Source organism: Xyrauchen texanus, chromosome 20, assembly GCF_025860055.1.
Source record: "Xyrauchen texanus isolate HMW12.3.18 chromosome 20, RBS_HiC_50CHRs, whole genome shotgun sequence".
NCBI lineage: Eukaryota > Metazoa > Chordata > Actinopteri > Cypriniformes > Catostomidae > Xyrauchen > Xyrauchen texanus.
Window position 1 is genome coordinate 23,107,381 of NC_068295.1, and position 14,591 is coordinate 23,121,971.

The 14,591-nt window shown below is 42.6% G+C and overlaps 1 protein-coding gene across 1 annotated transcript in view; it reads left to right on the forward strand.

Annotated features, from left to right (window-relative positions):
• prim2 (DNA primase subunit 2) overlaps positions 1 to 13,615 on the forward strand; it is a gene marked incomplete at its 5' end in the record, with an annotated part of 110,028 nt that extends 96,413 nt beyond the window's left edge. The window contains 4 exon segments of the mRNA XM_052150465.1: positions 8,334 to 8,399; positions 13,393 to 13,509; positions 13,512 to 13,587; positions 13,590 to 13,615. Coding sequence (XP_052006425.1) covers positions 8,334 to 8,399; positions 13,393 to 13,509; positions 13,512 to 13,587; positions 13,590 to 13,615 — 285 coding nt within the window.
• Between the last annotated feature and the right edge of the window lie 976 nt (positions 13,616 to 14,591).

The following is a 14,591-nucleotide window of genomic DNA, read 5'->3' on the forward strand; positions in this document are numbered from 1 at the left end:
TTCCGGGATCAGTGTCCGCTGATGGAGGTGGGGACGGTGGTGCAGGTCTCCGATGTCCCGCAGGCTGCCCCCGGTCGGGCTGGAGCATACCGGGTCCAGGTAAGGATCCAGGGGGGTACATACCAAGCATTGATGGATACCGGCTGTAATCAGACCACCATCCACCAACGCTTGGTTCAACCCGGTGCTTTGGGCACAGGTGACTTTAGCGATCAAATTCCGGGGAGAAAAACATAGTGTGGAGGCAGCGGTTAGTTCCCGCCTCACCCATCCGCTAATCTTGGGTACTGATTGGCCGAATTTTAGAAGTGTATTAGAGGGAGTTTGTGCAGATGTGTCCTGCATGAAAGTGAAGAGGTGTGTGATGTGCGATGCTTTGGCAGGGGAGGCGGAGCCGGGGCCGTCCTCGGCTGCTCCGAGTGACGAGGGAAGGGGCGAGGGGGTCACCCCTCCTCTCAGGGAGTTCCCTGAGGGGGACTTTCCCTTGGAGCAGTCGCGGGATGAAACCCTTAAGCACGCTTTTGACCAAGTGAGCGTAATCGATGGTCAACAACTCCGGCCGGGTATCGCCATTTCATATCCGTATTTTTCAGTTATTAAAGATCGGTTGTACAGAGTGACGCAGGACGCTCAAACAAAGGAGGAGGTGACACAATTGTTGATTCCACGGAGCCGCCGGGAAATGGTTTTCCAGGCGGCTCACTATAATCTTATGGCCGGTCACCTAGGGGAATGGAAAACACTTTTTCGTCTAATAGCCCGTTTCTATTGGCTGGGCATTGGCGGCGACGTCCGCAGGTGGTGTGCGGCGTGCCGTGAATGTCAGCTGGTAAACCCACCGGCAACCCCAAAAGCGCCTTTGCGCCCCCTTCCATTGATTGAGGTGCCCTTCGAGAGAATTGGAATGGACCTCGTCGGGCCATTAGAACGGACGTCATGCGGACATCGCTTTGTGTTAGTCCTGGTGGATTACGCAACGCGGTATCCGGAAGCAGTGCCTCTGAGCAACATCTCAGCACGTAGTGTTGCCGGGGCACTCTTCAAGATAATCTCCCGGGTGGGGGTTCCGAAAGAAATCCTCACCGACCAAGGCACTACTTTTATGTCACGAACACTTCGCGAACTTTACGAACTATTGGGCATTAAGTCGATTCGCACTAGCGTGTACCATCCTCAGACGGATGGACTGGTGGAACGATTTAATAAAACACTCAAAAATATGATTCGTAAATTCGTGCACGAAGACGCTAGGAATTGGGATAAGTGGCTGGACCCCCTGTTATTCGCAGTACGAGAGGTTCCGCAAGCCTCCACGGGATTTTCCCCATTTGAGCTGCTGTACGGGCGACGCCCACGCGGGGTCCTCAACGTCATCCGTGAAGCTTGGGAGGAGGGACCTTCTAATGCTAAAAATGAAATTCAATGCGTTCTTGATCTTCAAGCAAAACTCCACACACTGGGGCAATTAACACAGGAGAATTTGCTCCAGGCTCAAGAACGCCAATGCCGGCTGTATGACAGGGGTGCTCAGCTACGGGAATTTGCACCGGGAGATAAAGTACTTGTACTACTCCCAACATCGAGCTCGAAATTACTCGCCAAGTGGCAAGGACCCTTTGTGGTCACACGACGAGTTGGGGATCTCGATTATGAGGTTAAACGTACCGATAGAGGGGGCGCGCATCAAATATATCACCTCAACCTCCTGAAATTGTGGAGGGAAGAGGCGGCCTCTGTGACGTTGGCAACGGTAGTTCCGGAGAGGGCGGAGCTCGGACCGGAGGTAAACAAAGCCTGCAATCCTAACACCCCGGTTCCTTGTGGAGACCACCTCTCCCCACGCCAACTCACAGAGGTTTCCGAACTACAAAAGGAGTTTGCAGACGTGTTCTCTCCTCTACCGGGCCGCACAGACATCATACAACACCACATCGAGACCGAGCCGGGCGGAGTGGTACGCTGCCGCCTCTATCGCTTGCCCGAACACAAAAAGAAAATAGTTCGGAAGAATTGGACGCGATGCTTGACATGGGAGTAATAGAAGAATCTCACAGCGATTGGTCCAGCCCGGTCGTCCTTGTTCCCAAGAGCGACGGGTCTGTACGTTTCTGTGTGGATTATAGAAAAGTCAACGCGGTGTCTAAGTTTGACGCGTACCCAATGCCCCGTGTTGATGAACTGCTCGATCGGTTAGGTACTGCTCGGTTTTATTCGACCTTGGATCTAACGAAGGGTTATTGGCAGATCCCCTTGACACCAATATCCCGTGAAAAAACGGCCTTCACCACGCCGTTCGGATTACACCAATTCGTGACGCATCCTTTCGGTTTGTTCGGGGCACCAGCCACGTTTTAGCGCCTCATGGATAGGATCCTCAGACCGCATACTGCTTACGCCGCTGCCTATTTAGATGATATCATCATTTATAGCAATGATTGGCAGCGGCACTTACAACATCTGAGGGCCGTCCTGAGATCGCTGCGGCGGGCGGGGCTCATGGCAAACCCGAAAAAGTGCGCTGGTTGGGCGTGTGTAGGTACGGTATCTGGGGTTCCACTTGGGTCATGGCCAGGTGCGTCCCCAAATTGACAAGACCGCGGCGATTGCGACTTGCCCTAGACCCAAGACCAAAAAGGGGGTGAGGCAGTTCCTGGGGCTGGCTGGCTATTACAGACGGTTTGTACCTAATTATTCGGATGTCACCAGCCCGCTGACTGACCTTACTAAAAAGGGGGCTCCAGATCCGGTCGAATGGTCGGAGCAGTGCCAACAGGCGTTTACACAGATTAAAGCTGCACTTTGTGGGGGGCTGCTTTTGCATGCACCTGACTTCTCTCTCCCTTTTGTTTTGCAGACGGACGCTTCAGACAGAGGGTTGGGGGCCGTACTCGCGAGGTGGTGGAGGGAGAGGTGCCCGGTGCTGTACATTAGCCGGAAGCTCTCCTTGAGGGAGACTAAGTACAGCACCGTAGAGAAGGAATGTCTGGCCATCAAGTGGGCGGTCCTCACCCTCCGATACTACCTGCTGGGGCGGGCCTTCACCCTCTGCTCGGATCATGCCCCACTGCAGTGGCTCCACCGCATGAAAGATACTAACGCCCGGATCACCCGTTGGTATCTGGCCCTCCAGCCTTTTAAATTCAAGGTGGTCCACAGACCGGGGTGCAGATGGCTGCCGCTGACTTCCTCTCCAGAAATGGGGGAGTGGTAGGCAGGTCGGATGACGCCCCGGCCTGAGTCGGGCGGTGGGGGTATGTGGCAGCGGGGGCGTGGTCAAGCGCCCGTCCGGGAGAGAAAAGCGGTAAGGGCGCTCACACCTGAGCTAAAATGATGACTAACACCTGTGTCTAATTTCAGTAACATGAGGAGAGCGGCATAAAAGGGCAGCAGCGACGGAGCATGAGAGGCCCGACAACCCGTCCAAGGGAAAAACCTACAACACTGATATTGTGTATAATTAATAGAGAAATAAAAAGCTTACCCCTTAAGCTGACGCCTGTTTCCGTCCCTTCCTTTGGCGGTTGTCACACAGTTTTCCAACAGTATTCCCAAACACCCCACCTGCCTGCTATTGGTCGGCAATCATAAAGCCCCTACTAATTTACACCTTTGGTTGTGTGGTTGGTTGTGCAAACAAAAAGTAAAAATGCAGCACCTCAGTGATGACTGTTTTCGAGGAAATCAACCCACAAATGGTTTACTTAGCTGCTCCTGCATATTAGGCTTGGATAGGAGATATCATTTTAACATTGAAACAAAAATCATACTTCAGAGGTAGCAAAATACACAAAGCCTAAATTAAGACAAACTCACAAAGTGTCAATTGAGCACAGCACCACAGCAGTTATAGCGACACATCCAATAAGTGCAGTGTTAATTTTTAATGTATTTTGTCAGCTGTTTTTTGCCATGTTATCCTCAGCCATTCTGTTAAACCAGTGATATTTAACTTGTTTTTCTCAGCATAATATTAGATCCCTGCCTGGTATTTTGCAGTGTATTAGCTTCACTTGCAGGTAGCTTCTGTCTCCAGAGCTCTCAAGTTAGGTGTTTGATGATGTTGGCTCTCACCTTTAAATCCATGCATTATGCATTTCTTCTCTTGCCGATATGTTTGCTGAGGTGGAATGCCATACTTTACCTCTCAGAATACACAGTGTTAAAAGCTTCACCCAAAGAGAGGTCTGAGCAACAAAAAAAAAAGAGAAAAGAGACAGAAATGGCTTGTAAATTATCATTATTATTATAATTGTTTTTTTTTTTAAAGAGTTCTTTAAATGTTATAAATGTTTGCTGTGTTAGTGTGGTTCGGAGAAGAAAGAGCACAGTGAATTTAAAAGTGTTATTCATCTTTGTTGTTTAGCAGTCTGACTCTGCTTAGATATTGATTTGACATTTAATTTAATTATTTTACCCAGTTTCTTGTGCCAGGAATTGTTTTATGATTAGCACAACTCAGATGTTATATACTAGGGATGTGCAAGGTTACATATTTTCAGAATCGACTAGATGCTGGGTTGACTGAATGACTTGTTGACTAATCGATGTTAAGGAATCCCTGTATTATTATGCTGGTTTGGGGTTTGTTTGACCTTGTTTGGACACGTTTCATAGGGGGTGTTTACATATGTGTTCTTGCATTTCAAAAAAGCCAGATGGAGTATAATGCAGTGTAACAGAACTCAGGAGTTTGAGACTTTATTTTAAAAGTTCAACTTTTTTAACTTGACATAGCATCTTAAAAACACAATGCATTTGGCATGATGCTCAAAAACAATGCGTGTTGCAACAGGTAAATACATCTGTCTAAATATGTATGAATACTAGTGAAGCATTAGGGCCCTATTTTAAGAGCGCTACGTCTTAAGCGCATCGCTACGTCTAAAGCGCAGAGCTATGCGATATGTTAGATGCGCAATGTCAGTGGACTAGATGCTGGGTTGATAATATGACTTGTTGACTAATCGATGTTAAGGAATCCCTGTATTATTATGCTGGTTTGGGGTTTGTGTGACCTTGTTTGGACACGTTTCATAGGGGGTGTTTACATATGTGTTCTTGCATTTAAAAAAATATGATCATATTAAAATGCAACAATCTGTAAGAATAAAAATATGAACTTGCGTTCATTTGCGCATTAACTGCGTCCTTGTTGAACATCAGGCATATTTCTATGACAGAAACTCCATTCTTAAAGGAAAAATTAGATTTAGGCTCTGTTAAATAATAAAGAATGCAAATATAATTAATAATTTTGATCTACTGAAACAAATCATTGCTACTATTCAAAGTTACCAATAGCTCTTTGAAATCACCTGCTGGTAGAATTGCCAAACTTCAAAAGCAGTAACTGGGTTTAGACTTTGCGCTGAGAATAGACATGGTCCTCAGACATCTTACCTATTTCTCAGGAAATTAGCTTTTTGCACCACTTCTTTAATATACAATACACCCACAGTTTGCACGCATACACCCACAGATAGCGCAAGCACTCCCACCCACAGCAACTTGCACTTTATGCTGGCACACAATTTGCACTTAGAATTAGCGCCCTCACCAAAATTGGATATGATGCAGCGCACAGTCGTTACACGTAACGCAGTCACTAAAATGTAAACAATCTGAAAGAATTTGAAAAGGCTTTTATTGACTACAAGCTAAAGCACAGTATACTATTTTAAGCAATGCCATTAAAATTCAAGATAAGCTAGTTGGTTATTGGCTCACTTGTTCACCATTATGACTAGGTATGATGATAATTGACTGGTAAGCCGTTACCCCTCAGTAGGAATTTTGACCGATTAATACTAAAAGCTAAACAGTTAAAAATATTCTTTCAAAAGTTTGCTGCATGGTAAAGGAAAAATATGCTATACAAATCAATCAACTCATGGGGTGTGTCAACATGTGCAACCTACCAATCGTGCCTACTGCCATATTTTGCTGAGTAAGCAAAATTAAGTGAGGAAAACGAAGCCCTGCGTGGTCACATTTCGACCGAAGAGGTTATTTGTAAGATATGCAATGCAGTATTGAAATATAACAGTAGTACAAGCACATTGCAATACCACTTGCGAAGCAAACATCCACTAGCATTTATTTTATTCGAGGTCTGAAAAATGCAACTAAAAGTTATAAAATGTTTTCCTACACGGTCTAGGCTATTATGCCGGTTCTACACAGCGCACTCGGCACCGGAGGATTCAATTTGTGCTTTCATTTGTTAATCTGTTAATTATTTAAGTGAAATATTTTTTTGTGTAGGCCTATCTATTTTATTCCATCTGTTTTACTCTGTTCACAGCAACGCTGCAGGTACGTGACAATATGTGAATCCTCATGTTCTGTTGTTGTTTATGCTGCTCAAGTCAAGTCAAGTGGTTTTTATTGTCGTTTCAACCATATACAGTTAGTACAGTACACAGCAAAACGAGACAACGTTCCTCCAGGACCATGGTGCTACATAAAAACAACAAAGGACCAACACAGGACCACATGAGACAACACAACAAAATAAAATACCTATATAAAAAACCTATATATACCTATATAAAGTGCACGTGCAAACATGTGCAAAAAGTACGGACAGTACAACAAATTTCTGACAATGAACAGGACAATAGACAGTGCAGCGCCGACCAGTACTCAGTAGTGCAAAAAGATGACAGTTTCTAAAAATGTAAACATAACATACTATGAGATAGTGTTCTATGCACATAGCAGTTATTGAGGTAGCAGACAGTTATAAAGTGACAGTAATTAAAGTGCAACTCAGGACACGTGTGTGTGTGTGTCAAACCAGTCTCTGAGTATTGAGGAGTCTGATGGCTTGGGGGAAGAAGCTGTTACACAGTCTGGCCGTGAGGGCCCGAATGCTTCGGTACCTCTTGCCAGACGGGAGGAGGGTAAAGAGTTTGTGTGAGGGGTGTGTGGGGTCGTCCACAATGCTGGTTGCTTTGCGGATACAGTGTTTTTTGTAAATGTCTTTGATGGAGGGAAGAGAGACCCCAATGATCTTCTCAGCTGTCCTCACTATCCTCTGCAGGGCTTTGCGGTCCGAAACGGTGCAAGTCCCAAACCAGGCAGTGATGCAGCTGCTCAGGATGCTCTCAATAGTCCCTCTATAGAATGTAGTGAGGATGGGGGTTGGGAGATGTGCTTTCCTCAGCCTTCGAAGAAAGTAGAGACGCTGCTGGGCTTTCTTGGTGATAGAGCTGGTGTTGAGGGACCAGGTGAGGTTCTCCGCCAAGTGAACACCAAGGAATTTGGTGCTTTTGACGATCTCCACAGAGGAGCCTTCGATGTTCAGCGGAGTGTGTTCACCTTGTGCTCTCCTAAAGTCAACAACCATCTCTTTTGTTTTGTCGACATTCAGGGACAGGTTGTTGGCTCTACACCAGTTCGTCAGCCGCTGCACCTCCTCTCTGTATGCTGACTCGTCGTTCTTGCTGATGAGACCCACCACGGTCGTGTCATCGGCGAACTTGATGATGTGATTCGAGCTGTGCATTGCTGCACAGTCGTGAGTCAGCAGAGTGAACAGCAGTGGACTGAGCACACAGCCCTGGGGGGCCCCAGTCCTCAGTGTGGTGGTGGTGGAGATGCTGTTCCCGATCCGGACTGACTGAGGTCTCCCAGTCAGGAAGTCCAGGATCCAGTTGCAGAGGGAGGTGTCCAGGCCCAGCAGGTTCAGCTTTCCAATCAGGTGCTGGGGAAAGATTGTGTTGAATGCTGAGCTGAAATCTATGAACAGCATTCGAACGTATGAGTCCTTAGTGTCTAGGTGGGTGAGGGCCAGATGGAGGGTTGTGGTGATGGCATCGTCCGTTGAACGGTTTGAACGATACGCAAACTGCAGTGGGTCTAGTGAGGGTGGCAGCTGGGTCTTAATGTGCCTCATGACGAGCCTCTCGAAGCACTTCATGATGATGGGTGTAAGTGCGACAGGACGGTAGTCGTTGAGGCAGGACACTGAAGACTTCTTTGGCATGGGGATGATGGTGGTGGCCTTGAAGCACGTTGGAACGACGGCGCTGCTCAGAGAGATGTTGAAGATGTCGGTAAGAACATCTGCTAGCTGGTCTGCACATCCTCTGAGCACTCTGCCAGGAATGTTGTCTGGTCCAGCAGCCTTCCGTGGGTTGACTCTACATGCTATTTGCGCATGTAAAAATAAATCCTTTCTTATGAAAAATCAAAATGTTGTTGGTATTTTTTAATGTTTGTATCACTTTATCTTGTCCTATTAATTTCTCATTCTCAACTTCCTAATACCCCCCTCTCTCTCTCTCTCTCTCTCTCCCTCCCTCTCTCTTTCTCTCTCACTATCACAGATTCTGGAGCTAGTCAAGGGAATGAATCAGCTGGCCTGCCAGAAGTACTTTGAGCTGACACACAGTGTAAGGATGCTTTTCATTTTAGCCTGCTGTAATTGGGCCTGCCTTTGTCAGCTAAGGGATAGCCCTGAAACTCCACAGAGCCCTAGCATTGTAGTCATATCTGCCATTAGCTGACAGAGAATATTAATTCTTTTTAAAGTTTTTTTTTTATATAGCTCTTAAAACATTAGTGAATATTTCAATAATAAAAATGTCATTCCTCATTTTGTTACAAATCCATTGGATACACCCCCACCCCCCATATACAGTAAATAAACTGCATATGGGTTTGGAATGACATAAGGGTGAGTAAATAAATACACACTTTTCATTTTTGGGAGTACTAAGTTTTATTTTTCTCTATGCCTTTAACAAATTGTCAGGTTTGTTTATAATCTAAAACTATATTTATTGACTATATCAAAAGTTTTAGGGTCATTCATTCGGGGTCATTAATTTTTTAAGTGCATTTTTAAAAAGACACTAGTCGTATTTTCAGGGCAAGGGAGAATAAACTCTTTCATTGCGTGATAAATGAGGTGAATCTCTTTTGTATTTTGGATTGCCTTTAGTGATTGGACTTTGCGGTCTCAAAATGCTTTCCTTTGACAGGGGCATAATAGCAGAGGATTTGTGGGTCAGAGCTGGTTGAAAAGAAAGTGATTACAGCTCTATTTTATGTAATGGATTTCTTCTGATTTCTTGTTGTGTTTTAATATTGGAGACAGTGGAAATGACTCTCACTGCAACCTCTCTGTATTTTATTTATTTTTTGTGGAACAGAGAGCAATATTTCAGAGCCATGTCACTCAGGATTACTTATGTGACATCTGTGCCCTGTCCCTCTGCTAAAAAAGCAGCCCAGCTGACAGGTTGAGAATGAAAATGTGCACACACCAACGGCACACAAACGGCTGCTATCTGCTAGGTGACAGGTTAATATGAGGGGGGGGTCTTGTTTATGAAAGAGAGCGATAAACCTTTTAAATGTTTTTCATCAGTGTGTTTCCAGATGGATTTGAAACAGGGAGGCTTTAGTCACAAGCCTAACCAAATATTTAATTTTGTAATGAATATATTCATGATCAGGACATTTTTCCACATCTACCATCAGCAATCATACAAGGTAACTTTACTATATTAAAGGAATAGTTTACCCAAAAATGAAAATAAGCTTACTTGCCTCATGTTGTTTCAAACCCTTGTGACTGACTTACCCTCCATCACCATTCACTTTAATTCCATCTATTTATCTGTACAATGAAGGATAATGGTGACTCAGGTTGTCATTCTGGGGGATGTGATCTCACTGATTTTGACCGTTGCATGATTGTTTGTGCCAGACGGGCTGGTTTGAGTATTTCTGTAACTGCTGATCTCCTGGGATTTTCACACATAACAGGCTCTAGAATTTACTCCGAATAGTGCCAAAAACAAAAAACATCCAGTGAGCGACAGTTCTGCGGACAGAAATGTCTTGTTGATGAGAGAGATCAATGGAGAATGGCCAGACTAGTTCGAACTGACAAAGTCTACGGTAACTCAGATAACCACTCTGTACAATTGTGGTGAGAAGAATAGTCTCTCAGAATGCTATTCTGAGATGCGGTTTGGTGCTGTTTTAGCATCACGAGGGGGACCTACACAATATTAGGCAGGTGGTTTAAATGGTGTGGCTGATTGTTGTATGTATGTGGTTGTTGAAAATAAATCAATGTGTGTGTGATAAATTCCTAATCCCACACTGGTCTGGATTTATTCCCTCAATAAGAAAGGTTTATAACAACGTTTGTGTCTGCGCCACCCCCTATTAATACCGTAATGCACTCAAAGTGTCATTGATAGGATATAATGGCTTTTAATGGCTCCTGGTGAAATGGCAGTGCCTTTGCCGACCAAGGGCATCATTTCGTTGGTGGCCCTGGGACGCTCAGCACTGGGGTCATTGCGGATGACTAATAGCCCCAAGCCAAACAGTGCAAACAACCTATGATGTGCCAAAATAAATAAGACGGCTTCTCTGATTAACAGCCTGCAATAACAGGATTTGAAAGATAAACTGTCACTCTCCCCCACCCAACCCCAATGAAAATCACATCTCTGAAATTCATTAATCATATTTTAGGGTAGGTGAATGAAAAAACCTTGGATGTTAATACGCACAATAAAACATTCTTGTTGTTTCATTGGTGGGTCCCCACTAACCCCTCCCTTCTTCCATCTGATACGGGATGCCGGATTCATCTTGGCCCACAAAAACATGCTTGTTGGACTGGAGTGTAGGAGACTTTAATCACTGCCAAATGTACCCTGCGCTTTCACTACCGTGACACATAACAAATAGATGCTTGCATTCCCTCCCTCACTGGCAGCATTTATTTAAAGGTCAAAATGTAATACTTCACTGATGAAATATTTACACAACTGCAATAAATCAAACAATAGTGAGAATAATGAAAAGGAGGAGAGAAGCTGAGAAAGGCAGAACTCAGCAGATGGTCTCAGAAATGAGCTTGTTGCACATCCACTGGATTGATTCGTTTCTCGGCCGCGGCTGGGACTGTTTCATGTTTATGCATTTTTCATTTTCCACTGAGTAGCCAGGCAAGGGTAGTCCACTGTAATGCGGTAACTCTGAAATGGATCTGTGTAATAGATCTTTCAGTCCGCAGCTTAACTACCGCAGAGACCCCTGCACACTAGTCTCAAAGAAATGAGCTTGAAACTTTGATTCATGAGGAGCATGCTGTGATTGAAACAATTAAACAGCCATATCCTCTGCACTTAAAAACAAATGGATTGGACAACGTTCTGAATGTAATTCAGCTTGCAGGGAGACATGAGAGAGACTTTGCCATATAGGAGGGAATGATTGTGTCTTTTTCAATTCAAGAATGAGGTACATGCACATAAGCCACCACCCTTAAATGTTCTGTGCGGTTCTAATGCAATGTTCAGGGTACAATACAAACTCTATCGGCAACATTTGTGGCATAAAGTTGATTATAACAGAAAGTTATTTTGAATCGTTTCTGTAAAGAAAAGAAGGGGGGCACTTAAAATGGAAGTAAATGTGGCAATGGAATAAATATTAAGACACACTTATAGGTATTAATATAGTATTAAGTGAAAACCCAAACAACATCTGTTTTTTTAACACTGTCATTGACGGATAGCAGATCATCTGTGGTCCCACTGCACAAATGAAAGAATTAATGTAAGTGCTTTAACAAATATATTTCAGCTTTAACCTCGTGCAACAGTGCATCCTCCTGCGTAGACATATTGTTTTGTTTTTTTGCGACACACTATGCATAATTTCATTTTATTTAAACTGACTGATATCTTTGCTGTCAGAAAAGGGTTAAACTTTTGACGCACTGAGTCATGTGACAAAACAACATGGCGCTGATGACAGCAGAGTTCATCTCAAGGAGAAACACCAATACAACTATATTTGGTAAGAAACCTAATATAGTTTTTTTACATTGAAACCAAAAGATTAGAGTCTCAACGATATACGATTTCATATGATATTCCGTTTAAAAGATTTGAGCAATGTATTGCGAAACGGCATGCTGTTAAACAATGACCACAATACTGGACTAAAGTGCTATTTTCCAATAGAAATCCTACATTTATTGTGCATGATCACATTGAGAATCAAAGGGTTCATCCAAAAGCGGAACATTTCTGCTTTCAGAGGCTTTATATGAAATTAGGATGAAAATAAGGTGCATTTCAAACTTTTCTGAGACCAGTGCAGATAGACAGCACACTGGTGGTTGTTATTCCCTAAATAGGAAGCAAGGGAGCATCCTATAGCTTTCCTATGCAGCCAAGTACATTCACTCCTCAGGGCTCTTTTGACAATATTTTGTATAAATTATGAAAGGGGTGTGAACATTAATGAGACACAAGGGAATGCAAACTTATCATAACTTTATATACTGTTTCTTAAAACTTCAATAAATGGGTTATCAGCTGACTTCCTTATCTTTGGCTTTATATCTTGTTTCTGAACAGCAATCTAAATCGAGAAAATCTGTGAAACAGCCATTTGGCTCCTTAATGTTTCAGTTTAGCTCCTAAGTAATTTTTTTAGTCTGGAGCCCTGCTCCTAATACCCAACCAAAAGTTCACTTTCTGGCTGTAGATGATATTTGCACAATTCAACATGTTTGGCAGACATGGGACAGTGTAAATCAGTACTTATATTCAGAATTTGTAGTGTATAATTCATTTTATTTTAAAATGGTTGGCAATGATTGGACAATGCTGGCCAGAATTAATTATGCAAATTTCTGATTGGTAAAATGCTTCATCACTGGCTATCACTGGCAAAGAGAGAACACTGAGATTTTGTTGCCAAAGTATATATTTTTTTTTATTAAAGATTATTTTATTTATATCGTTTTTTTATTTGTGCTTTTCCCAATACACATTGTTCCAAAGCATCTTTACAGAAAATCAGCTGTAATGTCTGTTCAATGTTATTAAACATGAATAACCAACACTCCTTGAAACTTGAAACGTAAACAATATGATAAAAATAAAAATCGGACTTTCTGTTGCTTGGTTATCGTTTAAAACGTCACAACTTAGTCCCGCTGTCCACATACGAGAACATAAATTTTTAGGAAAAATATTTGCTCTTAAAAAAAATAAAACTGAATGAACAAATAAATAAAATGTTTGTGCGTGTGTTTATTAGGGCTACTAGTTACAAATCAACAAGGGAAATGAAAAATACACACAGCAGACAGGTGAACCTTAAAACCTTCAAGTGCATTAAACCATTTACTTCCGTTGTTTTAATGAGTCACAATAACCACAATTATTGTTATAAGTCATTTTTGTGGTTTTTGACATAATGCCATAAATGCTGTTGATACAGCTTTACTTGTGTTGAACCTGGAACAGTCTTTTAACCTGCAAGTGAGTAAACTCCATCAGTGGTCAGTTTGTTGTCTCTGTCTTATACTTTCTAAACTTTTATAATTTCTTATTACAGATTGAGGATGCTGGGTTTTCTATTAATCACCCTAACCAGTACTTCATGGAGAGTCAAAGGCTTCTTGGTGGAGGCAGGGACATCAAGAAATTAGTTGAGATGTCCCACAGAGGACAGGGAATGTGTCAAACAATGCACCCAACATGCCCTGTCCACCTCAAGCAAACTCCAAACAGACCCAAGAAGAGATGGGGGATTAAACTCTTTTTTCCAGGATGAGTGATTTTGTACAACGAAACTAAAGACCCCATATATAGAGCTCTTGCATTCAGTGTGTTTTCATTGTTGATGTTAGTTGAAGCTTTCTGTAATTTTCTTGTCTTTTTGGTGATAGAGAAATATAATTTCCCAAATTGCCTGGTTTTATAAATAAAACAATTGATAAATAAATTTTCATTTTTCATTGAAAAAAGCTTTCATGTTTGTTAACTACAATGAGCATTAAAAACTCATCTCTAACCTAATAGTAAACAGTGTAGTAATAATCTGGGATAGATTGTTTTTCTGTCCATATATTTTGTTCTGGATGGTACAATGATGTCTTATAATTATTTTTAGGAAATGGAATCACAGTACTTGCATTTTCTTTATGTATTTGACAAACAATTTTTTCCTAAGGTGACTTGCAGTGAATTCAACTATACATTTTATCAGTACATGTGTTCCCTGAGAATGGAACCCATGAACTTGCAGTTGTTAGTGCTATGCTCTACCAGTTACAAGGATTTACAGGTGCAGAACTGTATTTATTTTGACAGAAATGTTTGCAGGTGCTGATTTGACTGCTAGGGTACTGCTGTACATGTCAGGGTAGGAAATAAAATACAGTGGGCCTTTAACAAGGTTGGTGAAATACCTTGGATTGTTCAGAGTGAACCATCTGCAACATTCTCTTTCTTGAAGACCACATGACATCGTTTGATGAGTGCAGATTCCTTTTCTGGATTGAAATATTTCCTATTAAGGAGTTTGTGCCAGACATACTGAAGGTTACATCCTTTTTTGTTATTAGCTAACAGCCTTTACTTTATCATTCTAGAGAGCATTTGATTGGACATAAATCTGTGTAGTGCAGTATGAGCCATCAATATTTTCTGTGTTTTCCCATAAGTGAAAGATTACATTTTAAATGTTTATCTGCTAAATGTAAATGTTGTCAACTGTTTGGAGCTACTGATAGATGGATTCAAAGCTAAAAG